The sequence below is a fragment of the Doryrhamphus excisus genome, chromosome 9 (genome assembly GCF_030265055.1).
Source record: "Doryrhamphus excisus isolate RoL2022-K1 chromosome 9, RoL_Dexc_1.0, whole genome shotgun sequence".
Taxonomy (NCBI): Eukaryota; Metazoa; Chordata; class Actinopteri; order Syngnathiformes; family Syngnathidae; genus Doryrhamphus; species Doryrhamphus excisus.
The window spans coordinates 6,992,417-7,018,231 of NC_080474.1; the positions used below are offsets into that span (position 1 = coordinate 6,992,417).

The 25,815-nt window shown below is 40.8% G+C and overlaps 2 protein-coding genes across 9 annotated transcripts in view; both read left to right on the forward strand.

Annotated features, from left to right (window-relative positions):
• Positions 1–1,691, forward strand: part of LOC131136030 (GRIP and coiled-coil domain-containing protein 2) — a 34,326-nt gene extending 32,635 nt beyond the window's left edge. For both annotated transcript variants that reach the window (XM_058082492.1, XM_058082493.1), the window contains 2 exons: positions 372–573; positions 702–1,691. In XM_058082492.1, coding sequence (XP_057938475.1) covers positions 372–573; positions 702–775 — 276 coding nt within the window. In that variant the 3' untranslated portion in view covers positions 776–1,691. The remainder of the gene's footprint in view (positions 1–371; positions 574–701) is intronic.
• Positions 1,692–2,406: 715 nt separating this feature from the next.
• On the forward strand, positions 2,407–25,744 carry LOC131136091 (LIM and senescent cell antigen-like-containing domain protein 1). 7 transcript variants are annotated; one of them, XM_058082596.1, is made up of 11 exons: positions 2,407–2,574; positions 17,657–17,816; positions 18,801–18,867; positions 18,941–19,061; positions 19,145–19,294; positions 19,404–19,554; positions 20,313–20,405; positions 22,359–22,407; positions 22,527–22,602; positions 22,807–22,993; positions 24,071–25,744. In XM_058082596.1, the coding sequence occupies exons 1-10, from the start codon at positions 2,546–2,548 to the stop codon at positions 22,949–22,951; spliced, it is 1,041 nt and encodes a 346-aa protein (XP_057938579.1). In that variant the 5' UTR covers positions 2,407–2,545; the 3' UTR covers positions 22,952–22,993; positions 24,071–25,744. The 7 variants fall into 7 exon arrangements, with proteins under 7 accessions (XP_057938579.1, XP_057938580.1, XP_057938577.1 ...); XM_058082597.1 differs by lacking the exon at positions 2,407–2,574 and adding an exon at positions 5,313–5,455; XM_058082594.1 differs by lacking the exon at positions 2,407–2,574 and adding an exon at positions 7,618–8,642.
• The last annotated feature ends 71 nt before the right edge of the window (positions 25,745–25,815 follow it).

Sequence of the window (25,815 nt, forward strand, 5' to 3'; positions counted from 1 at the left end):
CTGAATGTACAGTCATGGAAAATATTATTAGACCACTTTAATGATTTTAGAAAAAAAAATAAAACCATGGAAGTTTCTAGATTTTCTTCTTATGAGTTATTTGTGTTATCAGCATTACATCTGCCCAAACAAACAGGCATTAAAAGTGAAGAAACTAGGGCGGTCTAATAATTATTTCCACTACTGTATGTATTTTATCGACAGTGAACATAGAATGTAATAGAGGGATAAAATATGTGCATTTATAACAAGGAGGTAATAGGTAAATAAAAGTACAGAAATGTGTGTAGTTCATACTACATGTTGTTTTGACCATAGAAGTGCAAAATGAATTCTATATTGCTATGATGTGTGAATTTTGTATTTTGTAGCTGTTGAAGAGCGAAGTGCGTCGTTTGGAGCGAAACCAGGAGCGGGAGAAGAGCGTGGCCAATCTGGAGTATCTAAAGAACGTTCTGCTACAGTTTATCTTCCTGCAATCAGGCAGCGAGAGGCAGGCACTGCTTCCTGTCATTCACACCATGTTGCAGCTCAGTCCGGATGAGAAAAGCAAACTGGCTGCTATTGCACAAGGTATAGTTGTCACTCAAATACTCATATGGAAGCATCATATTGCGCATGACGTGGCGTGTTTAGAATGAAATGTCTAAGTTGTAATACTGCATTCAAATGTCTTAACCTGGGATTTGTGTGATGTGCAGGTGAGGAGGAAGCATCAGGTACGCGGGGCTCAGGCTGGTCATCTTATCTCCACAGCTGGTCTGGGATCAGATAGATCACTTCAAGGCCAGTGAACACAACACTGTATTGTGTACTGCATTGAACAGTCACTCGGAAACAGGGACAAATGACTTCCAAGTCATAATATTTTGTACGACAAAATAGAAGGGACCAAGGAATGTATAATGGTAAATGTGATTATAAATAGGGAAAAACCAAAATATGGCATTTTGTTGCATTATTTGAATTTGTAGTGGCACAGTTAAATGGCATTTCATCAATACTAGTAATACTAGAGCTCATGAGACATAAGAAAAATAAAATTGGTCATCCCTCACTTGAGGTTTTATTGCTCAGTAACTTTGTGAAGCAACACGTAACGGTCCATTTCGTTCATCCACCATTCAATTTTACTCTTCACCCCCAATATGGACACATTATGGGAAGATGACCCAAAGCATAGAGGCATTATGTAGTCAATATTTTAAAAATTTCAGATATTCTGTTAAATCAAAGAATGCTTATAATAGTTTTGCATATCAAGCCATACAATAAGGGTCAAATGTCACATTAATCGTGCATTCAAAAAATTGCCGGTGTTAAAAGTAACTTCTGTTAACGCGTCATTAACGCGCTAATATTGTTTTTTGTTGTTAAATACGTCTCTGCTTTCTATTTATGTGGCTCTTAGGCTTCATGGCAACCACATTAATATAATTATTAGGACTTTGAGATATTTAATGGTCACTTTTTTCCCCATTCCAGGCAGATATTTGTGATTCTTTCAGCATTAATGAATGTATTTTTACATGTATTAGAGCAGCTATAAAGCAGTATCCGCCTACACTGACCTAACCCTTTTCATCCATCATTCCAGTCATACAGCAGGCATTTGTGGAATACTATCAGCATGGTTTAGGATCAAAATGTTTATGTAGCTTAACACATTTCCTGTAAATAAAACAATCAGTCAGCTTCACGCTTCTCGTTTGATTTCACGGCAGAGTCATTTTCTTTCCATGAATGACTCTCTGTTGCTGTCAGAATATCCATTCCCTCCCATAGGAAGAGGGAGGGGTCATAAGGATGGCCTTTTAAGGGAAGAAATGTGCCTCTGCTTAAATGATGCAGTCACAGGAGGAAACAACAAATGTCTTATGAATCTGATGGAGGAAAGACATGCTACGTTGCTTTTGCCTCCTGGTGGACATTTTGCTTTTGTTTCCCCAAATGTACATCCATCCATCATACCTTTTTCATTGCAGAAAGTGTAACAAGAGAAGTATGTCTTTATTGCTATGGAAAAATAATGCAGTCTTGGACTATATAAGATGACCAACAACAATATTTATTGTGTAGATACAAGAACACAAACAAAGTTGGAAGGGCGGGTCTAATTCAGTGGAAAAATGCAGTAGTAGTGTACAACGGTGGATGTTGTCAAGTGTCGTTATAAACAGTCATGAAGGCTTCCGGTATTCAAAATAAAACAACATATAAATATTGTGCATTAAAATAAAATACAGATTCACGCTTGAAATATAGAAATAGATCAATAAAAGTAATTTAGAGTGCCTTTGTTAGAAACGGGTTGTTACTGTATTACTGTTTTTTTAATGCATATACATTTTACTCTGAAAGTAACAGACGGAAGTGGTATGCCCAGTTATGCTTAGCGCAAGCTTGCTGTCCGGCTTGGAGGAGGCCTGGTCTCGCCATCGCTCCACGGAGACCCGCGCTCACTACTAGCGTTTCTTCCGAGACCCTCCACATCTGGAACCCCGACGACGGAAAGCTATAGCTCGGTCCGGGAGACAGCCCAGCTATGCTCGCCATTACCGAAATGACAAATGGGTGAGTCAAAAGTTCATATTGTAGCTTTTACTTGAAAAGTTGGGAAGTTGACAGATTTCTTTACAGCTGGAAAAGGGAAAGAAAAAAAAACGCATTCCTGGTGGCGGTTTACTCCTTCGTCGGCTGACTAAACTGACATTTAGCTCAGGTCATTTCTCGAGTTTCGTTGAAATGCTTTGAGAAATGTACTGATTAATGAAGCTGAACACGGTCCATCTTTTTATATAGTCAGTTTGTCTTAGCAATCTGAACCTGGTTACTCAGGTTGCTCGCTAGCGCCCCCTGTTGTGCTCTTGAGGAAGTACGTCAGCTGCTACACATCCAGTTTTTATAACTCTTCAGTGCTTTGGTTCCGATTTTCTACAATAAAAGCTCTGATAAAACATTCCACTGTTCTCAAATATCTTAATTTTTATGTTTCTGCACAAAATAATATGAAAAATAAATAAATCAAGAATAAAGAAAATTAAATAAATCAGTAATAAATAAATATAATAATATTAATAATAATAATATAATAAAACGGCAAATAATAAAAACTTAAGAAACCACATATAGTTGGTGGGTAGACAAATTATTTTTTTCAGATTAAAATTAACAAAGCAGTATTAGAGCCCTGTAGACATGACAAAACACAACTATAATCACATTTATACTTCTTTTATTTACAAGATATTGCGCAACTGCAGGGTCTTGAGACACATGCTAACTTGCAAACTAGAGAGCTAGCGACCTAAACGGTAGCCTTCAAGTTATTTCCTTTACACTTAAACAGCCAAAAACGTACCACTTCCACACGGATAGGGAGGATAACAATTAACAGTTATTTAACCTTTAACATGAACATTAATCAAACGTAATAATTTTTTCTGGGTACATGATACCATACAGCATCCATATCAAACTTGCGCGGGCCGCACTAACATTAAACTTTCATATCAAGGCGGGGGCCTCAAACGAGTGTCCTGCGGGCCACATTTGGCCCGTGGGCCGCGTGTTTGAGACCCTTGCTCTACAACCTGTCCCAGCTGACTGGAGTGAAGAGACTGGGTACACCCTGGACTGGTCATGGATTGGATGCACAACTTGGAGTTATTTAAACCCAACCATTGGAACCTGAATGACAAGTGTTTGGTTGACTGGATGTGTACTAGTACATGCTTATTCAATGCAATAAATACCATTCAATGTCTATGCTCTGTTTGAGACTGGGCAGGATAGGTTTTACCGGTAGAGGCTGATTTAGAGGTGAAAGCGACATGAAAATACATCTGACATCTTTTGATGTCAGACCTAATCACGACTGTGATGTATTTTTTTAAATCCCAATAATAATAATGAACTTATAGTAATAGTTATATTACTAGAGATAACTCTGGTAATATAACAATAGTTCTTACTTTTATAGTGAGAACAGTTTTATCAATAATTAGTTGATAATTCAATTGACAACTATTTTAGTATTTGTTGTTGTTTTTTATATTTATACTCTTCATACTCCATTTGAGACTGGGCAGGATGGGTTTTAAGATAGGTAGAGGCTGATTTAGAGGTGAAAGTGACATGAAAATACATCTGACATCTTTTGATGTCAAACCCAACCACGACTGTGATGTATTTTTTTTAAATCACAATATTGATAATAGCTGTTATAATTGTTATAGTATATTATAGTATATTGGTGTTTGATTGTTGTTGTTTTTTTAATATTCATACTCTGAAATCGGGAATTTGACTAGATCCAAAAACCTGAATTTCAGCCTCTCCAATGTGAATATTTTATAATTTCTTCTGTCATCCATGAAAGCTGTTCCGTGGGTGTTTTAGACAAAATGACATATGCACACGTATTATTTTGGGACTTTGGAAAACAGTCATCAGCATATTTGCCTTCTTTTGGTATGTTGCAGACCGATCCACAGTTTGTGTTTGATTCATAGTGATTTCTCATCACTCCATTAATTAAACAAGCTTCAGATGAATAAATTAAACTATGAAAAATTGCAACACTTTTTATTTTTTAATCCCATTTCTGCTTCCATGTCACCATATCATCCCTAGCATACACACACATACGAGTGAATCAAATTGTCAAAAGTGAACTGCATCAAATTAACTGTGTTGTGCAGAGCAGGCTGCTCCTTTACTAAAAATGTCCACAGACTCCCTGAGAGTACTTTTTGCTTTCTACACCACTTCCTGTACAGTATGTCCACTCCCTCAGGATTCTTTTGAGGCTTTCTGCTGTGTGAGTGCTGCCTCCTCTTTAATGTCAATTTGACATAAATCATTCTTTCTCCAGCATGCTGCAAGCTATACACAAGTGTTTCTGCATCCCCTGCATATTACATGTTGCCTCCTTTTGATTCCACGCTCCAGCTCGGCTCGTCTGCAGCCCGAACATGACCTTGTTTGGAAGAACACCCTGTGAGTGAAATGAAGCCATGCTTGGAGTTGTTATTGTTGATGCTCCCTTTTTTTTTTTTAGCTAGTATGCTTTTAGGTCCGCACAAACGGCTTGGCTTTTACATTCAGTCTGATCCCTGAAGCCCCCCCCTTGCACTTCCCAACCCCACAAACAGTCTTTTATTACCCTCCTCCTCATCACACCTTCTCTGCATCCTTAACCACCCTTTAAAACAACACCATCTTATGAGCTTTTTTTTTACTGCTTTCTCACCCGTTTCTCAAAAAGGCACGTTGGCACAGAACCACAAGCGGACACAGTCATTTACACCCCCCCCCCCCCCATCTCACACGCACGCGCGCAGGAAGTGATGTGGCCATGAGATAGCAGCAGTGGGATTGTTTGCAGTGACAGCAAAAAGGAACTTCAGCGACAACTAAAATGATCCGCGCTCCTGTCTGACACGTCGCTGTGGTAAGACACGCATGTCAATATGATGATAAATTGCTGCTCTGCATTGGTTATTGTTGCAATTTGGTCTACAAAAAAAAAACTCAATGACTTCATATCAATAGTTATGTTCCTGTGTGTGGGGCTTGTCTTTTGGTGTACTTCCTCTTGTATGAGTGAGCCATTGCAAGAGCTTCTTGCACATTGTAGGAGGTGTCCATTTGTAGTTTTTGCAGTCAAAAGTGGTACATTTTGAGACAGAAACAATGCTTTCCAAGGAGAAATTTCTACAGAAAAACTGCCATACCTCTGTTGACCACACAGTGGCAGCGTAGTCACCTCAAATGTGTCACAAAGGCCATCAGAATCAGAAAAGGGTTTATTGCCAGGTATGATCAAACACATACTAGGAATTTGTTTTGGTGAAGTTTAGGTGCAGACACATCTATTAAAAAAGAATGACAAATACAAAATATACAGTATAAATATGTGTACACAGTCTGTTTTTTGTTTGTTATTGTACTTGTGGAAGTGCAGTCTGATTGTTTTCCTAAGAGTTCAAACTGGGTGTTAATGTAACGCATATAGTGAAAGTCCATCCAGTTTCTATGCCACTTAGAATCACTATGGAGGGAGGGGGGGGGGGGTGTAATGTGGGGAGAAGTACCCCGGGACAACATGCCAGCTCCACCAGATCTTCCAGATCTCCTGTGGGGCCAACATGTTAACCATTCGGCCCCCAATTTCACAAAGTGATAAATACTGTATGTTACTAAGACCGTTGCACTTCATTAAATATTGTTGGATTATTAGCTACATGGCTGCACGGCGGTCGAGTGGTTAGCGCACAGACCTCACAGCTAGGAGACCAGGGTTCAATTCCGCCCTGGGCCATCTCTGTGTGGAGTTTGCATGTTCTCCGCGTGCATGCGTGGGTTTTCTTTGAGTACTCCGGTTTCCTCCCACATTCCAAAAACATGCTAGGTTAATTGGTGACTCCAAATTGTCCATAGGTATGAATGTGAGTGTGAATGGTTATTTGTCTATATGTGCCCTGTGATTGGCTGACCACCAGTCCAGGGTGTACCCCACCTCTCGCCCCAAGACAGCTGGGATAGGCTCCAGCATCTTGTGTGTTCTTGAGAACCCTCTTTCTACAATTTGTTTGGTTTTTGCATCCATTCTATCCTTAGTTGTTTAGCCTGAGAAGCACTATTCATCGTCTTCGGTAATGAAAGTCTCTTGTTCCCACACAACACTGTCATGATTTATTCACGAGTTGACATTCTCTCGTCTTATTGTGGCTGCTGGGCAATTACTGTTGACAGTTTGGGTTGTGTCATTGGGCAAAAATATTTTCAAAAGCTATCTTGATTTGAGCATATGTGATGCATCTCTACTTTTTTACCTTCCTGTCTGCAGTTGTTTGTGGTTTTGACCAAGTACTCAACTATAGTTCATTCATTCATTCATTCATTCATTCATTCATTCATTCATTCATTCATTCATTCATTCATCCCAGCTGTCTTCGGGCGAGAAGCGGGTACACCCAGGCCTGATGGCCAGCCAATCACAGGGCACATATAGACAAATAACCATTCACACTCACATTCTTACCTATGGACAATTTGGAGTGGCCAATTAACCTAGCATGTTTTTGGAATGGGGGAGGAAACCGGAGTACCCGGAGAAAACCCACAGAGGGTGGAATCGAACTCAGGTCTCCTAGCTGTGAAGTCTGCACCTCAACTGCAGTATCTCCCGGAAATCTAGTGCCCTCTAGTGGACTAAAAATGCATTTTTTTAAATCTCCTTTTGTTGTTGTTTTTTTACAAGTTTACTACAACTACTTATCTTTATTTGTGGATGAGCAGAACCCCTAATGGTGTTTATTCAACTATAAAGATTTGCTCTGTGCAGCGTCCACCCCCCCCCCCCCCCCCCCCCCCCCCCCCCCCGTGGTGCTTGACACATAACTATCAGGCCCATTTCCATGAGGAGAATGTCATAACAATGTAAAACACTTTTCCTCTTGAGGTTTTGTGTGCAGGTGACCTGTTTATAATGACTGCCGCAAAAACGCCTGGAATGCCATGCAGGCACACCCTTGGGGGTAAAAAAAAAATGGGGCCCTAAGCAGGACTTTACAAAATAATTACGGGTTGCTGTCATGAATTTAATTGTGATTGAACCTGCACCCTCTGCCTAAAAGGCAGCGGCTGTATCATAACACCAGTAGGGACCAAAATGTGATGATGGGTGAACTGTCAGTCACATTACTCATCTTTTTTCTCTCAAGGCACATGCATTGCCAATTTGCGCCCGTGCACAAACTTGGGCCTTGGGCCACCTCCCAAATCGTGGCGTGGGGCTACACACAGCGTGTAGGGAGCGGCTGCCCTGATATCATGCCCATACCAAGTGCACACACGCACCAACTGCCTCGTATTGGTCATATTGAAAAGCTGAACTTTAGTTTTCGGAAATCGTACTGTTAGGAATGGAATATTTTTCCCTGTGCTATCAGCAAGCTTTCAACAGGCCTTGTTCAAAGCAGAGAGCATATAGTATACTAGTAGTATATAGTATAGTAATTAACCATAGTTGTCCATTTCTGACTATCCTATACTTTTGACTTGAAAGGAACAGTTTTGGGAAGGCGCCTTTTCTACCAAGCTACCAAATCCTTAATTATCCTACCCAGGCAAAGTTTGCTGAAAAGCCTCAACATCTGAATTCTGAATGCTTGGATTGAATGTGTTTATGGGTCTCGCTGTTGTGGTTCTCTCATTGGATGCTTTGTTTCTGGGCCAGTGAGTAAGTAGGAGGCAAATACACAGCGGAGGCGAAGGCCGGAATGCCTCTCTCTCCTCTCAAGCATTTCCCTTCTACCTGCAGAAGGCGGTCACAAAGTGAAACCACACCTCTGTGTGCCCTTTGTCAAGGAGGTGTGTCAAACCAAGGGGCAAGTGACACAAGCCTAATCTTTGTATTTGGAACAACCCTGAACACACACACACACACACACGCTTTCTGTGGCACATTTCTGGCCCGGTGGAGTTGTGTGCTCTCAGCAAGACGACGAGGAAGGAACAAACAGAGGTGGCTGGGAGATGAACTCTTTGAGACTGAAGGCGTTGGCAAACTCAGACTTGTACAGGCGAAGACAAGAGAGACCAGACAGCTATGGTGTGCTCGGTGATGGCTTCAGGTGTGTCTTGCCTTTTTTTTTTTTTTTGAAGATTTTTAACTTGCTGCTGAAGTTGACTCAGGTGGCTATATTCTCTAACTTTGTTGTGCAATCAGGAAAATCACTATGAATGACGGGACGAGTTACAGAACAGTAACCGTCCATTCTTTTCATGGGCCCAAAAGAATTAATCCTAAATCACCAATGGAGGATTATCTCCCCCCACACACTGCCCCAGTTTTTAATATACTTTCCGAGTGGTGTGGGACTTTGACTTCAGTGTTGTAACCAATCAAACAAGGTCTTTGTGACGCCATGAAGAAAATTACAATACAAAGTAGTTCAAATCATTTCTCTCCAATGAGTAGCGCAGCATTAGCAATTTTGCCTTTGCAGCGTGGTCATACGTCTAAATCAGCTCTTCCCTCCTCAAGTGGTTGCAGGAATGTTGCAATGTGAAGAATGTAGACACAAAGGAGGGGGGGGTCTGTCTTTAGAGGTTAAACATACAGACCTGGTAATATCTAATTATCATGTAAAACGCTCACCCCTTGGAATATTCAATAGACCATTTAATGGCATCCAATATTAGAAGTTTTATATACTAGTGAAAACTATCCAGGGCTGCATGGTGTAGGAGTGGTTAGCGCCCCGACCTCACAGCTAGGAGACCCGAGTTCAATCCCACCCTCGGCCATCTCTGTGTGGAGTTTGCATGTTCTCCCCGGCTTTTCTCCGGGGACTCCGGTTTCCTCCCACATTCCAAAAACATGCTAGGTTAATTGGTGACTCCAAATTATCCATAGGTATGAATGTGAGTGTGAATGGTTGTTTGTCTATATGTGCCCTGTGATTGGCTGTACCCGGCTCTTGCCCGAAGACAGCTGGGATAGGCTCCATCATCCCCCCGCGCGACCCTTGTGAGGATAAGCGGTAGAAAATGAATGAATGAATGAAAACTTTCTATGTTATGGATTGCTATGTTAAAATCAATCGGTGCATTTATGTTTATTTATTGCAAAAAATTACTGCCATTAGAAAGGTTCAGAAGCGGTTTAGTATGACAACGCAAACGGTGGCAGGTGTTGGGGGGGGGGGGGGGGGGGGGGCTTGGTGAAATTTTATTGGTGTATAGGTCAATCTGCAACAACTCAAAAATCAAAACAGCACAAATGTAATGGCACCGATAAGCACCAACCTATGAGACTATTTCACTAGAATTTTGCATACATAACCCTTTACTCATGTGGGTATTAAGTTTTGCTTAAGACTGTATCTTAGAGTCTGCATTGTGGGGAGGGGGGGGGGTTACCCTGTGGACTCTATAGTGGTCTCAGAGATAGGGTCAGGTCAAAGTGGCCGTCACTTTGTGTGTGTGTTTGCATGGGTGGGTGTGTCCATAATATTCTTGTCGGCTTCCTAAGTGAAAGTCTCTGTTGCCATGGCTGATGTTGACACTGTACATGTTTGTGTTAGCAGGGCGTGTGATACGTTTTTCGGCCTGTTTCTGCTTGTATGGCACAAGTTCAAAAATGTGCGTCATATCTACTACTTGGCGGTGCAGGTTTGTGTTAAACTGTAAACTACAGCTAGTAATCACAAAATAAAAGATGATCTCACGCTCAAATAAAGCAATATGCAGTGCATATTAAACACATGTATTCATCTAAAATGTTCAATCTTTTGTGTTTGACACTACCAGCTCTGTTAATCCCTATAGTGCTATATATCAGTATTGTTATTAGTTTGTTCCAAAAGGTCAGTTGTTAGCTGTAAAGCAGTTTTTCCCAGAAGAAATCATGTTAATCCAAGTAATCTCTTGTAGAACCCCAAACATATTAACTAAAATGCGCATTACAGAGAGAAAAAATATAAAATAAGTGTGATTAATTGAATATTTTTGTACTTCAATGCCTGTTTAAAACCTTCTACATGTGGTTCGTAACATTATTAGAGCCCTCTAAACAAGAAATAACACCCCTATAGTCACTTTTACACTCATCAATGTAACGTTACTGACACCTAGTGACCTATAGAGAATACAACACATCACAACATCTTTGAATGCCTTGAAGTTTATATTTCAGTTTATGTAACCATAAAAAAATACAAAAAGTTTGCTTAAATATGCATAATTTTTTAATAATTCAACCACTAAACAGAGAGAAAAAGTATAAAATAAGTGTGATTAATTTAATGTTTTTGTAGTTCAATGCCTGTTTAAAACCTTCTACATGTGGTTCGTAACATTATTAGAGCCCTCCAAACAAGAAATAACACCCCTATAGTCACTTTTACACTCATCAATGTAGCGTTACTGACACCTAGTGACCTATGGAGAATACAACACATCACAACATCTTTGAATGCCTTGAAGTTTCTTTTTCAGTTTATGTAACCATGAAAAAATACAAAAAGTTTGCTTAAATATGCATAATTTTTTAATAATTCAACCACTAAACAGAGAGAAAAAGTATAAAATAAGTGTGATTAATTGAATATTTTTGTAGTTCAATGCCTGTTTAAAACCTTCTACATGTGGTTCGTAGCATTATTAGAGCCCTCTAAACAAGAAATAACACCCCTATAGTCACTTTTACACTCATCAATGTAATATTACTGACACCTAGTGACCTATAGAGAATACAACACATCACAACAAATTTGAATGCATTGAAGTTTATATTTCAGTTTATGTAACCATAAAAAAATACAAAAAGTTTGCTTAAATATGCATAATTTTTTAATAATTCAACCACTAAACAGCAATAATTTATTAACTCATTCGCTACCAAAGAAGTATTTATACTTTTGTTTTTTTTTGTCAACCTGACCACTCTACCCCAAAGTCGTATTTATACCTCTTGTAACAAGTGAATTTTATAAGAACTTAGCCTGCAACTTTCCCATAGATATATAGTATATGCTGCACAGCAACCAGGAAGTGAAAAGACACGGACTCTTGTAGCGTTGAATAGATTATGCTTTAAGGAAAAATGTAATGCAATGTGCGTGCAAAACCCATCCAAATGTGAAAATTGTTGTGTTGAGAACCTTTTTATTTTGAGAACTGATATTTTGATGAAACTTACCCATGTTCTACTGCTGGTTACTAAAGTATGGAATAAGGTCGGTTAGTGATGTCATACTTACTACTATACTTGCGTCTTGCTGACTTGTTTGAACTGCAATAGAAAGAAAGGCTGCTACAGAGTTAGTACCATAGTTAGCATGGAACTTGGACAGCTGGTTTACTGGGGAAACTATTTCCGCACACCTTTTTGTAACATTTCACAATGCACACTCTAAGATAAACTGTAGGCTGTGACTGCATTGACCGGTCTGACATAATAACTACAGTACATTACTGTATATGCATCCTCTTGTTTGGGAAGGAATGGCTTAAGCCCAATCATGTCTTCTGTGTGTGTGATCTGACCTATGACCTGTCGGAACCCTGTGAGAAAGTGTCAAACTCCCGCCCTGTATAGCAAGGACAGTTGCTGTAACCGTTTTTAAATTCACTTCTCCTTTTGAGCTTGAGCATTGTAAATCTAGCAGACCTTCCGCAAGGAATGTACTCAATGTCGTCATGCTACACCCTGATAAATCAGAAAATGTCATTTCTATCTAAGAAATCAAGTTAATAGCTTGATTGTGAATTAATGAAACTATTTTAATATAATTAATTTAAAAGTATAAAAAGGAAATGAACCACTGACGGTAGTAAACAGTCAATGGGGAAACTGACCGTGACATCGCTAGTCGAACATTTATCTTGCCTGTCTGTGCATGCTTATCTGAAGGCATTGTTAGGGGCAGGGACCCCTTAACTCAATCAACTCAAGCAACTCAATCAGATGCAACTCAGATAAATGGGTGTGGTCTTTTTTCCCTGACTATTATGTAAGACACATCTGTTCTATCCATAATTTACGGTATGTAAGTATGGCTGCACATTGAGGCCATAGACCAAGGGTGGGCAAACTACGGCCCGGGGGCCACATGCGGCTCACCAAGTGTTTGACTACGGCCCACCAGTTGCGTTCTAAGTATTTCAAGTTTTAACATACAAACTGGCAATATGACTTGCAAGTCGGATGTCTTATTTAGTAAAAAAACAAAACAAAACAAAACAAAAAAACTGAAAAATTAAATTACATAGTTTGATGTGGGGGGCGGCACGGCGGTCTAGTGGTTAGCGTGCAGACCTCACAGCTAGGAGACCAGGGTTCAATTCCACCCGCGGGCATCTGTGTGGAGTTTGCATGTTGTCCCCGTGCATACGTGGGTTTTCTCCGGGTACTCCGGTTTCCTCCCACATTCCAAAAACATGCTAGGTTAATTGGCCACTCCAAATTGTCCATAGGTATGAATGTGAGTGTGAATGGTTGTTTGTCTATATGTGCCCTGTGATTGGCTGGCGACCAGTCCAGGGTGTACCCCGCCTCTCGCCCGAAGACAGCTGGGATAGGCTTCAGCACCCCCGCGACTCTCGTGAGGAAAAAGCGGCAGAAAATGAATGAATGAATGAGTTTGATGTGGTCTGATGTTTAAAGTGACATGTGAACATACAGATAAAATTAGACAAATAATTCAAGGAAAACTATAAGCATAAAATAGTGTGTGTGTGTTAAATATATGTTCCGGCTCCCCGGACAATTTTGTTAACTCAATGCAGCCCACAAGTCAAAATATTTGCCCGCCTCTGCCATAGACAGATCATCATAGTTCCACATCAGCGAAGATGTCTTGTGTTGTCTTCCAGTATTGGTTCCAGAAAACCAGTGTTCCAAACAATACAAGAATATGAATATCTGCTGTACAGTAGGAGCTGTCATTCATCAATATGAATGGTAACATTTTCCTCTGAAGAGACTACATTGAGTCTATATTGTATACTGTATGTGCAGTATATATGTATACAGTGCTCTTTCTCTCTCTCTCTATCTCTCTCTCTATCTCTCTCTTTTGCTCACACATGCACAGCTGCCAGCACCTAGTTTGGCATTGAGTCTTGACCGGGTGTCTATTTGTAGACGGATTGAGTCATGTCAGAGACAGGAGGACGAGGGCACACATTTTAAGGGAACCAACACACGCATACAGCTATTTATACCCATGATATCCTCAAACATACACTACATATACAGTATTACATAAACAAATTCACTGTAGTTAGTAGGTGCCTCTCTAGTGGAAATGGAGTATGTTTTTTATGTCTGAAAAGTAGTAAGAAGCCGCAACCATTTGTCCAGTTCTTTGGTGTCTTTAACAACAATTATTTAGGCTTCCATCCTCCTTGAATTTTCCCCCGGTTCCTTAAGTCGTATGCCTTCCTGAGATTGTGGTGTTGGGATTGGCATGCATGTATGTACGTATCTATGTTGTTGTCATCCACATCCACTCTCTTTGAGTGCAGAAAGTGCATTACAATTTGTTGCAGAAAGATTTAAAAATATCAGCAAATGTAGCATAAAGAATATTAAAATAAATAGCTAGAAGAAGACCAGCAAACGTATCTCAAAGAATATTGGAAAATATAGCAAGAAGAATATTAGCAAACGTAACTAAAATCATATCCGCAAATTTCCTTCGCTTATCCGGGTTCGGGTCGCGGGGGCAGCTTAGTAGGGAAGCCCAGACTTCCCGGTCCCCGGCCACCTCCTCCAGCTCCACCGGGAGGACACCAAGGCATTCTCAGGCCAGCTGTGAGACATAGTCCCTCCAGCGTGTCCTAGGTCTGCCCCGGGGCCTTTTCCCGGCTGGGCATGCCCGGAACACCTCACCAGGGAGGCGTCCGGGAGGCATCCCTAGTTTGTTGTTGTCATCAGAAAATGTAGCTAAAAAATATCCGCAAATATAACAAGAACAATATGAGCAAACATAGCTAGAGGACCAGTAAATGTACCTAAAATAATATCAGAAAATATAGCAAGAATATCAGCATGTTCTCTCATCTTCTCGCTGCATTTGCATAACGGCCTTGCACCTTCTTATTTATCTGATCTGCTTTTACCTTATCAACCCCCGCGGACCCTGCGGTCCTTCGGCACTGGCCTTTTAACAATACCAAAACCCAGAACAAAAACCCACGGTGAGGCAGCATTTAGCCACTATGGCCCCCACCTGTGGAACAGCCTACCTGGAGAGCCTCAGGACTGCGGAGACTGTTGATATTTAAAAAAAAAAAAAGATTAAAGACACACCTTTTTAATCAGGCTTTTAACTAATATTTTTAAACTTTTCTTATGTTTTTATCTTTTTAGTCCTATTTTATGCTTTTAGTCTTTAGCTTTTAACTCCAGTGTTTCCTCGGGGGTCCTCCACACTGGGGGCTGTGTCGGGTCTGCTGAGAGGGTCCCTTCGACCCGGCCGGCTGGGGGTTCCTCCCTTCATTGTGGGGGTCCGCCCGTCTGTCGGAGTCGGGGGGCCCGGGTGCTGGTCCCCCGACGGCACGGCCTGCGGCTCCTCCCAGTGTGGACGGCCCCAAAGGTGGCGTTTCCTTGATCCTCAGTGCCATGCCATGTCTCCCTACTGTGTGTGATTGTGTGTGTGTGTGTGGGTGGGTGTGTGTGTGTGTGTCTAGTATGGAAGGTGGGAGGGAGGGGCTTTCTTAGTAATTGTTTTTCCTTTTCCTTTTAATTGTGGTAATTGTTTTTAATTCTGTAAAGCACTTTGTGTTGCATGTCTTTGCAGGAAAAGTGCTCTACGAATAAAGTTGATTTGATTTGCATACATGATGTACAGGGGCGGCACGGTGGTCGAGTGGTTAGCGCGCAGACCTCACAGCTAGGAGACCAGGGTTCAATTCCACCCTTTGCCATCTCTGTGTGGAGTTTGCATGTTCTCCCCGTGCATGCGTGGGTTTTCTCCAGGTACTCCGGTTTCCTCCCACATTTCAAAAACATGCTAGGTTAATTGGCCACTCCAAATTGTCCGTAGGTATGAATGTGAGTGTGAATGGTTGTTTGTCTATATATGCCCACAGAATTGTATCTGTATAAATCCAAAGCTGAATATGTTAGGGAATGATGAGTTGTGTTGTTGTAAGTGATAGTCAATATGTGGCCTCTGCAGACAAGCATGAAGGCTGGCTCTTTATTTTCAGTAGCTTGTCCAAGAATAGACATTGAGTTGGACAGGCAGGGGGGATCTGTGTTTGTGTGTGTGATTGGGTTGATGTTGGAAAGAAGGAGTGTGTCTAGGTTAGTGGGTGTGTGCACTCGTACCCGAGAGAGGGAGAGCGACTACACCCAGCACAGTCTGACGACTGTTTTACTTTCCCTCTCGCTTTTTGGATTACGGCTCCGACTGATAACCGGATTAGCGTAACTGGAAACTTTGACATACCGGCAGAATAGTGCTGAAATGAACGGGTGCACTCTTCCGCATGTCATACCTGAAGACGGGGAAGTCTTGGACCACATACCGCACAGGGAGATGAACGGCTACAATCAGAGGTTTCGGGATGGTGATGCGGGGGAGGCAGAAGTCGTGGTGTCAAAGTCCCAGAGGCGTAAAAGCGATGTCAAAGTCTACAAGGAGTTTTGTGATTTCTATGCTCGCTTGTAAGTACACGGATGACGTTTATTTAACGACAAGCCCCAAATATTACATTTTGTTGACTGACATGCCACTGACCCGGACGACTGTGCTGAAATTGTATGACTCGGTTGGTACATTCTGTCTTCACATAAACTGATACAGTGTCTGTCTGTAAGGTCCGACCTTGAGTCGTCACAGAATGTGAAGAATTCTGATATTCTGAATATGCTGGGTTTTACCCTGTTTATGTAGGGATAGATCCAAACTTTGCCAGAGTGGGACATAGACCCAGGCCTATTTTTGTGCCAAGGAGAGGAGTGGTTATGCAAAGTAGAAAACACCAACTGGTATCCCGAGTATGTGTCCATGCATGACATGAAGGCTAAATATAAATGCTATATTTACTAATGGAGGACCGAGACTTGACGTCGTCAGTGTGTTGGATGGATTCGGTGTGTTTCATTAAAGGACAAAAGTTGTTTTGTAGTAACGGTATATTCTTAAATGGTGGAAAAACACTGGATTGAGACAAAATAGTCTTCCTCTTGGATTTAGATTAACAAAGGTGCATTTAATTGACGATTTAACTGAGATACTGTGACAAGATCCAGAGGCCCGTTGTTGTGCCATCGCCTCATGTTGCACCACGGTCATGCACGGCCCCATGTTGCAAGGATCTGTACACAATTCCTGGGAGGTGAAAACATCCCAATTCCTGCATGGCCAACATACTCACCGGAATTAGCCATTACACACGGTGCTTATTGAAGACCGTCTACTCTTCCCTGTGGCAGTGGCAGAATAGAGGGTGGAAATGCCAGAAGGACGTATCACTTCCTACCGCTAATCCTGTAAGGCGCGGCTAACTGTGTGTGTTACATCAAGTCCATCTGAGTGTATGAACCGTTAAAGCCAGAACTTGTGCTTATTCCCACTTGTCTTCTGGGTCTGGTAGGGATATTTGAAAGAGGTTACATTATGACCAGTAAAATGATAGACTAGGAGCAACATTACCATATAGAAAAATAAATATGCCAGGGAAAAAAATATGGTATTTATGGTATTTTTATGTGTGATTAAGGAATCATCTGATTTAAACCTGACAACCAAATAATTACACCATGTTGATATACACTTTGTCTTATAACAAAGGTAGAATAAAGTAATTGGATTACATCAGCCATGTTTTCAGCAGGGTGTTGCATTACAGCATAGTATCTGCAGATCTGATTATGTAAACTCATTACACACATTTCCACAACCTAAATAAATTTGACACCAGGAAAGTGGGTGTGTTTGTGTTTCAGTATCCCATCCGTGCCTCGCATACTTTTTTTAACATTTCATTTTCTCACTGTCAAGGAAGTCACGTTTTCATTGCTGTTATTAATTATTAGTCTAGTTAGCTTTGATTGTAAACACGATCCAGCGTCTCGAACGTTAAAGTGTTGTGATCACTAAAGATCACCTGTTTCTTTATCCCTCAGCAACATGGCCAACGCGTTGGCCAACGCCATGTGTGAGCGCTGCAAGAGCGGGTTCGCCCCGGCTGAGAAGATCGTCAACAGCAACGGGGAACTTTACCACGAGCAGTGCTTTGTGTGTGCCCAGTGTTTCCAGCAGTTCCCCGAGGGACTCTTCTATGAGGTAAAGCTGTTGTGTTGCACATCGCATCGTACTGCATGGAAGTCATTGACGCTCACACCAGTCCAAATATAACTACTGTGTATTGATGTGAGTACACTACTAATGCAGTATTGAGTGTCAGGCACCCCTAGGCATCCCCCCCCCCCGCTCCATGTTCATATGGGAAGATTGTAGATGTTTTTTTGTTTTTTTTTGTGGGGGGCAAATATATGAAACATTACAGTGCATTTCTTACATCAATCAAAATATAACTTTCCATTATTTACATTTGTATTCAACTATCTAATCACAAATCCAAAAGGAGTAGGCTGAAGCAAAAGCTTATAAATGCCTACCCGTTTTTGTAAGATATAATCATGTTCATGCCACTGTCTTGTTTTCCCCTGTTATTATTCATTCATTCATTTTCTACCGCTTTTTCCTCACGAGGGTCGCGGGGGTGCTGGAGCCTATCCCAGCTGTCTTCGGGCGTGAGGCGGGGTACACCCTGGACTGGTCTCCAGCCAATCACAGGGCACATATAGACAAACAACCATTCACACTCACATTCATACCTTGGAGTTTTACAATTTGGAGTCGCCAATTAACCTAGCATGTTTTTGGAATGTGGGAGGAATTGAACCTGTTATTATTATCATTGTAATATTATTATTGTTATTATCATTATCATTATTATCATTATTGTTATTTATATAAAAAATGTTTTTCTGTTACTGTTACTACCTTGGGTGGCACGGCAGTCTAGTGGTTAGCGCGCAGACCTCACAGCTCCGGGTACTCTGGTTTCCTCCCACATTCCAAAAACATGCTAGGTTAATTGGCGACTCCAAATTGTCCATAGGTATGAATGTGAGTGTGAATGGTTGTTTGTCTATATGTGCCCTGTGATTGGCTGGCGACCAGTCCAGGGTGTACCCCACCTCTCTCGCCCGAAGACCCCCGCGACCCTCATGTTTTTGAAATGCTGAAAAATATGCTTTGCAGTTTGAAGACAGGAAATACTGCGAACACGACTTCCAGATGCTCTTTGCTCCATGCTGTCACCAGTGTGGTAAGTTGAGGCAAAGCACAATTGTGTCAATGCGCGAGCAAAGCCCTATAATAGTGGTGTGTTTCTTTCCCAGGAGAATTCATCATTGGCCGCGTCATCAAGGCCATGAACAACAGCTGGCATCCCGAATGCTTCTGCTGTGACATCTGCCAGGCCGTGCTCGCTGACGTCGGATTTGTTAAGAATGCTGGAAGGTCACTTAATACACTGTTGATAATGTAGCTGTAATTTCACAGTAACATGTTTAACCTCTTATTTCTGTCTTTTCTGCCATCAGGCACTTGTGTCGGCCATGCCACAACAGAGAGAAAGCGCGTGGCCTTGGCAAGTACATCTGTCAGAAGTGTCACGCCATCATTGAGGAGCAGCCCCTTCTGTTCAAGAATGACCCCTACCACCCTGATCACTTCAACTGTAACAACTGCGGGTAAGAATCAGGACTCGGAAAATGTCTTCAAGATTGGCCAGGCTGTAATCAGTGTGTGTCACATGACCATGACCGCCTCATGCGGTCACATTGTCCTCCCTGTCTACAGTAAGGAGCTGACTGCGGATGCCAGGGAGCTGAAGGGGGAGCTTTACTGCTTGCCCTGTCATGACAAGATGGGTGTTCCAATCTGTGGGGCCTGCAGGAGACCCATTGAGGGCCGTGTGGTCAATGCCATGGGCAAGCAGTGGCATGTGGAGGTCTGACCTTTAAATATACACTTTTTTTTTTTTACTCTTCTCAGCCTCCATTGTTACTGTGTGGGATTATACCATCACCATTAGAATGGATTTGATCCACCAATATGCTTCCTGCTTTTTCTAAGTCTGCAGTTAGATTCAACGCAGGCCCATTGTTCTCTCAACATGAATAATCAACACTGATATTTTCACAGTATCTCAGTCTGATCTGTCCACCTCTCCCATACCTCCTACCTTTTTGTCTCCGTTATTTTTTTTCTACTGTAAAAATCCATTCATCCGCTGTCTTTTCACTTTTTTTGGCCATTTTGTTGTCTTCCCTCCTCCACATGCAGCACCACGTATGCACTTTGTGCGAGCGTTCATTTCATGGCCACCGATTTTATGAGCGAGATGGTCATGCTTATTGCGAGACCCACTTTGACATGGTGAGGAATATGCCAGAACCATTGATACAGTGCCCTGTGGATCCCCCGCCTGGCATCTGTTGTAGTGGTAGTCGTCACTAATCCAGTATTTTATCATCAGTGTGACATGGAAAATCATGTTTTTAATGGCTGCTTTATTGGCTGCTTTTGGCTACTACTCGTCCATCGTGTCCTATTAAATTGGAAACATTGAAAAGTCCATGAAATTCCAGGACACATGGACTGAAATGAAGAGTTGTACTGTACGTGAGACCGTGATGCTGGCTGTGGCACAATGTGAACGAAAGCCTTGAGCTTGACGGTGTGTGCTTGGCTGTTGCTTTGTTGCAGCATTTTGTGTGTGCTAAGTGTGAGAAACCCTTCCTGGGACACCGTCACTACGAGCGCAAGGGCCTGGCCTACTGTGAAACCCACTACAACCAGGTAATACTAACTTGAGTACTATACAGCATATGTCATGAAAATGGAAACACTTGTTTGCCACTAGGTGTTGCCACTAGGGGGCTGCATTCTCTACCCCAGTGTGTCATATAAAGGTCTTCCCACAATAGACAATAGTAATGGTGACTGCAGATTTTACAGGGAAATTGCTGCGGCATGCTAAAACAACCAAAAAAACCCATTAGTGTCCAAAAAAATATTTTAAAAAGCAACATTTCAGTAAGTGACAAAGGCTGTAATGCTAAAACAAGAATATCATATACATAGTATATTGTATGCTCAGAATAAAACCTAATGATAATTATATTAATATATATATTTATATACATACATATATATATATATATATATACATTATATATATATATATATATTATATACATAATATATTCTTATATTTCAACCACCCCATGATACACTGGGGGCTCTTTTTGCTCAAGTAAGTGCAGTCGCCATCACTGTTGTGAGATATGGGGCACCAAGGTATGAGGTAAAAAAAAAACAGACAAGGAAATCGCAGTATGCCCAAATAAGCTAATAAATGTACCTGTTCATTTGTTGTTACCAAGTGGTGTAATGGTACAGCTGCTGCCTTTGAAGGCAGAGGGTGCAGGTTTGAGCAGAACCTCAGACATTTTTTTAATATATTTGTTATTTTGGCTTTGAAATTTGTTTCCCGTGGATTTTTTACATGCATCTAACTACTAAATTCAGGTTCAAGTGAACTAGTATTCATATAGGTTTTAATGGGTCAGTTAGGTCCTGAGTGCAGATGGCTAAATAAACAACACTGGCCAGTGTCCACTATGTAAGGCAGGCGTCTCAAACTCAATTTACCTGGGGGCCACTGGAGCACCAGGTTTAAAAAAAAAAAAAAACACACATTTATTAAAAACAGAAAAATATACAAACTTTTTCAGTGTTTTGGTTCCGATTTTCTACAATAAAAGCTCTGATAAAACATTCCACTGTTCTCAAATATCTTAATTTTTATTTTTCTGCACAAAATAAGATGAAAAATAAATGAACAAATCAAGAATAAAGAAAATCAATCAATCACTAATAAATAAATATAATAATAATAATAAAACGGCAAATAATAAAAACTTAAGAAACCACATATAGTTGGTGGGTAGACAAATTATTTTTTCAGATTAAAATTCACAAAGCATTATTAGAGCCCTGTAGACATGACAAAACACGACTATAGTCACATTTATACTCTTTTTATTTACAACATATTGCGCAACTGCAGGGTCTTGAGACACATGCTAACTTGCAAACTAGAGAGCTAGCGACCTAAACGGTAGCCTTCAAGTTATTTCCTTTAAACTTAAATAGCCAAAAACTTACCACTTCCACACGGATAGGGAGGATAACTATTAACAGTTATTTAACCTTTAACATGAACATTAATCAAACGTAATAATTTTTTCTGGGTACATGATACCATACAGCATCCATATCAAACTTGCGCGGGCCGCACTAACATTAAACTTTCATATCAAGGCGGGGGGCTCAAACTAGTGTCCTAGTGTTTGAGACCCCTGATGTAAGGAAATACAGTATGGTCTTCGCATTGTTATTACATTTACATTTTTCAATGTATTATTTTATAATTCAGTTAACAAATCTTGCTCTGTCATCCAAGATGACCTCACAAATTCTTCAAAATATTCTTCCGGATGAATGAACAAAAATTCCCACATATACACTCTAAAACTCCCTATTTTCTTTGAGAGAGATTAATAATATAATAAATATTTATAAAGCCACCATTAGTCCTCATGTTGACTTTCTTATATAAACATTTTCACCACCTCTTCAGCTTGTGCTTGTTTGCATGGGATCTGACTGCATTTATTAGCATTGTGTTTTTGTAACTGTATCAATTGAGTGCTAATGTTCTTTCTCTTCCTTCCTGTTGCCGTTCAGCTGTTTGGAGATGTTTGCTACCACTGCAATCGCGTAATAGAAGGAGATGGTGAGATTTTTTTTGCAGCTGTGTTTGTTCATGAATGAAGTCGGTTGTTATATATCATGCCTCGCATCACCCCTCGCTTTGTGATTTTCTTTGACATGTTTTCTCGCTTCTATTTTCAGTGGTGTCAGCCCTCAACAAGGCCTGGTGCGTCAACTGTTTTGCTTGCTCAACTTGCAACACCAAGCTCACCCTCAAGTAAGTAACACGAAGCCTGTCAAGTGCATCTCATATTATTACATTATTATTATTATTGTGACTACTTGCATGTTTTCACCCTTTTCATGGGCCCTTTTCTCGCCACCCTGCCAATCATTGTGTCCTTTGATATTTTCTCTATAATTCTGTCCTATCTGCTGTCTTTGGCTGCCCTTTTCCTGTCCTTCCCCTGTGATCTATCAGGGATAAGTTTGTGGAGGTGGATCTAAAGCCGGTGTGTAAGCACTGCTACGAACGCCTCCCAGATGACATGAAACGCCGTCTGGCCAAGCGAGAGCGTGACTCAAAAGAGAAAAAGAAGAAACCCTTGATACCTATGTGTCTGTGATCATGCTCTCTTGTTTCCTTCTGCGCACTTCAACCGTTCTTGGTCAGTTTTCCTTCTCACTTTCCGCCTGTTATCTTGTGTCTTAAAAAGCTGGTTTGAGTATGAGCTAGTATAGCTGTTGGGAAACCTGTGCAATGCAAACAGGGAAATCATCAGATCAGTCACATGTCCAAGGGACAGCTTTGTTCTGTCTGGGCGCCAGAGTGGTAAAGCCGTAATCACTTCCGGCAGCTTTCTTGCCTCAGCTGTGGAAATAATGGGAGTGCCACCGGGTATGACACGTGCCATGTGATTCAGCCAGTGATTACCGTAATTTCCGGACTATAGAGGGCACCTGATTATAAGCCTCACCCACTACATTTTTAGTGGAAAACCGATTTTGTACATACACAAGCCGCACCTGTATATAAGCCGCTTGTGCCCACATTAAAACATGTAAACATATTTACAAAGAAAGACGGTACACAGAGGGAGTTTTCAAAGTTTTAATAATATAACTTAACAATAATAATAATATAACTTCCTGCTTTTATTACCTCTGAAAGCTTTTTTCGTCTTTTTACATTGCTCCAGTTCTTCCCGCTGCCGTTTCCAGCGTCTCACCATCGATTTGTTTATGCCAAGTTCACGTGCAGCAGCTCTGTTTTCCTTCTTTATCGGACAGCTTGATTGCTTTTAGCTTGAAAGCTGCGTCATATGCCTTTCTTTTTTTGCATTTTCCATGATGAAGGTATGTTCACGCTAATTTAATTTATGCACAAGACAAGAAGTTGCAGTCTTCCTCTACGCATATATTCCACCGGTCTTAATCTTACCTTTTCTACTCGAGAGCCCCTTGCGGCTGTTAGAAAAATTACATAAATTGGCCACATCACTGAATAAGCCGCAGGGTTGAGTTTGGGAAAAAGTAGCGGCTTATAGTCCGGAATTTACGGTATGTGCCCTGAGTGGCAATGGCAGAGTTCTTTGAATGAAATGCATTTGATAGACAAAAGAAGCAGTATATTAGTTTGGGGAAAAGTCTATAATCCTGCATTGTCATGGTTAAATTGCTGTTTCTGTTATGTTTCTGTTCTGTGGGGTAATTAACCAGCGGCGTTGGCATGTTTCCCCTCGCAGGAACAAGTTTGTGGAGTTTGACATGAAGCCGGTTTGCAAGAAGTGTTATGAGAAATTTCCACTGGAGCTGAAGAAGAGACTGAAGAAGTTGTCTGAAACTGTTGCAAGAAAGTGAACACCTCACATCCACTTTTAGTCTTTTTTTATGTAGAACTGCTAATTCACAAGAGTTTGCAAAATATTACACATACATTTTCACTCTGCAGCTTCCTTTTTACACTGCTATTTACAGTGCCGCCTCGGGCTAAATTGGGACCCTGAGCAGAATTTGATTTAACAAATTAACAAAGTGCCTTGATAGGCAGCAGCTGTACCATTACACCACCACGGAACGGGTGAATTCTGCAATTTTAGTCTCTCATTCTGCTGCACGCTATTCACCATATGCACAAAAGTGGGACCCCTCCATGGGTTGCGGGGGCCTTATGTATAGCACGTGTTCCATATGTGGGGGGGGGGGGGGGGCACTGGCTATTTAGTTCCAACACATTAAGATGTTTTACTGTGTTACTGAGTCTCTTGCATATTAAAAGAGTAAGTCCAAAGAAAATTGAAGAAAACCCTTATTTTGTTGAATGCTTATATCTATTATTTACTGTTTATTATTATGGCTATTTTATATATTGTAAATGTGTGTTTTCTTTAATAACTATGTGGCCTTCTTGTTTCTGTATTAGCTTTGGCTATCATTTTCGGTTTATGAGTTTATCTATGAAATCAGTGTTCCCTGTTAGTTGATGTCAGATTTAAACTTCAGTAAGACCAATCCACACATATTTATTTGGTTCAGTCTGGAAAACTACAATTGTGAAGTACAATTACTTCACAGTGCCAACACATGCATAATAAGCTTGACAGCGGTCGGCTGTATTTCATGGCAACTGTTGCATTACAGCCTGATGGACTGTAGCATTTGTAAGCACCGGATGTGCTTGCGGCGTTAAAAACATGTGTCGCTGCCGCTTGCAATGCAGGGAAAGTTATCCTCTTACCCCAACTTCCTCCAGATTCGGAAATGAAGCCGACTGTTCAATCTGATTATCCCAAATTATTTAACCTCAACTGTATTTTGTCATAAAACCTGCATACCTTTGATTGGTTATAATTACACATTCCTTGGCTTTTTAGAAATGTGTTTTTGTTCTGAATTTCATAATTTATTCCAGATCATTTCATTTATTACGAGTACATTTCTATACTGTACAGTGGATCCCTGCAAATGTGCGGCCAACAAGTTATTTTAAAATAGTTTATTCCGTAGAAAACACATCTCATTCACCCCAAGTCGGCAATAATATATAAATATTTGATAATAAAGCATAAAATGTACAGCAAACATATACCACTGTTTTGCCCACAATTCTGGCCTATTTATGTGTTTATGCTTATGTGTTTTCACTTTCTTTGGCTGTCCTTGAACACACCATAGTTGCTGTGAGAAATGCAGGGATCTACTGTGCTGATTTAAAAATAACTCAATAATAAATAATTCAGCAGCCCTGAAGATAGGTGAAAAAATAGATTTAACTTGAATGACCTGATTTGATGCCACATTTTTTTTTCATGTTGCTTGGCAATCACGTAAACAAAATGCATGTAGGAAACTTGAATGGAAAGTTGGTGTTTTTATAAATACTTTGTCTGTTCATCATAATAAACGTTTATTTAAATTATATGTCATGTCATTTTTTTTGTTTGTTTTTGTGACACATGATCTGAACCTCAGTTGAAGCAGGCCATAAAAT

Coding starts and splice junctions, on each gene's coding strand:
- LOC131136091 (XM_058082598.1), top strand. CDS start 15,993: ATGAACGGGTGCACTCTTCCGCATGTCATACCTGAAGACGGGGAAGTC. Junction 19,555..20,312: donor GCAAGCAGTGGCATGTGGAG/GTCTGACCTTTA, acceptor GCTTTGTTGCAG/CATTTTGTGTGTGCTAAGTG. Junction 22,942..24,070: donor AAGAAACCCTTGATACCTAT/GTGTCTGTGATC, acceptor TTCCCCTCGCAG/GAACAAGTTTGTGGAGTTTG.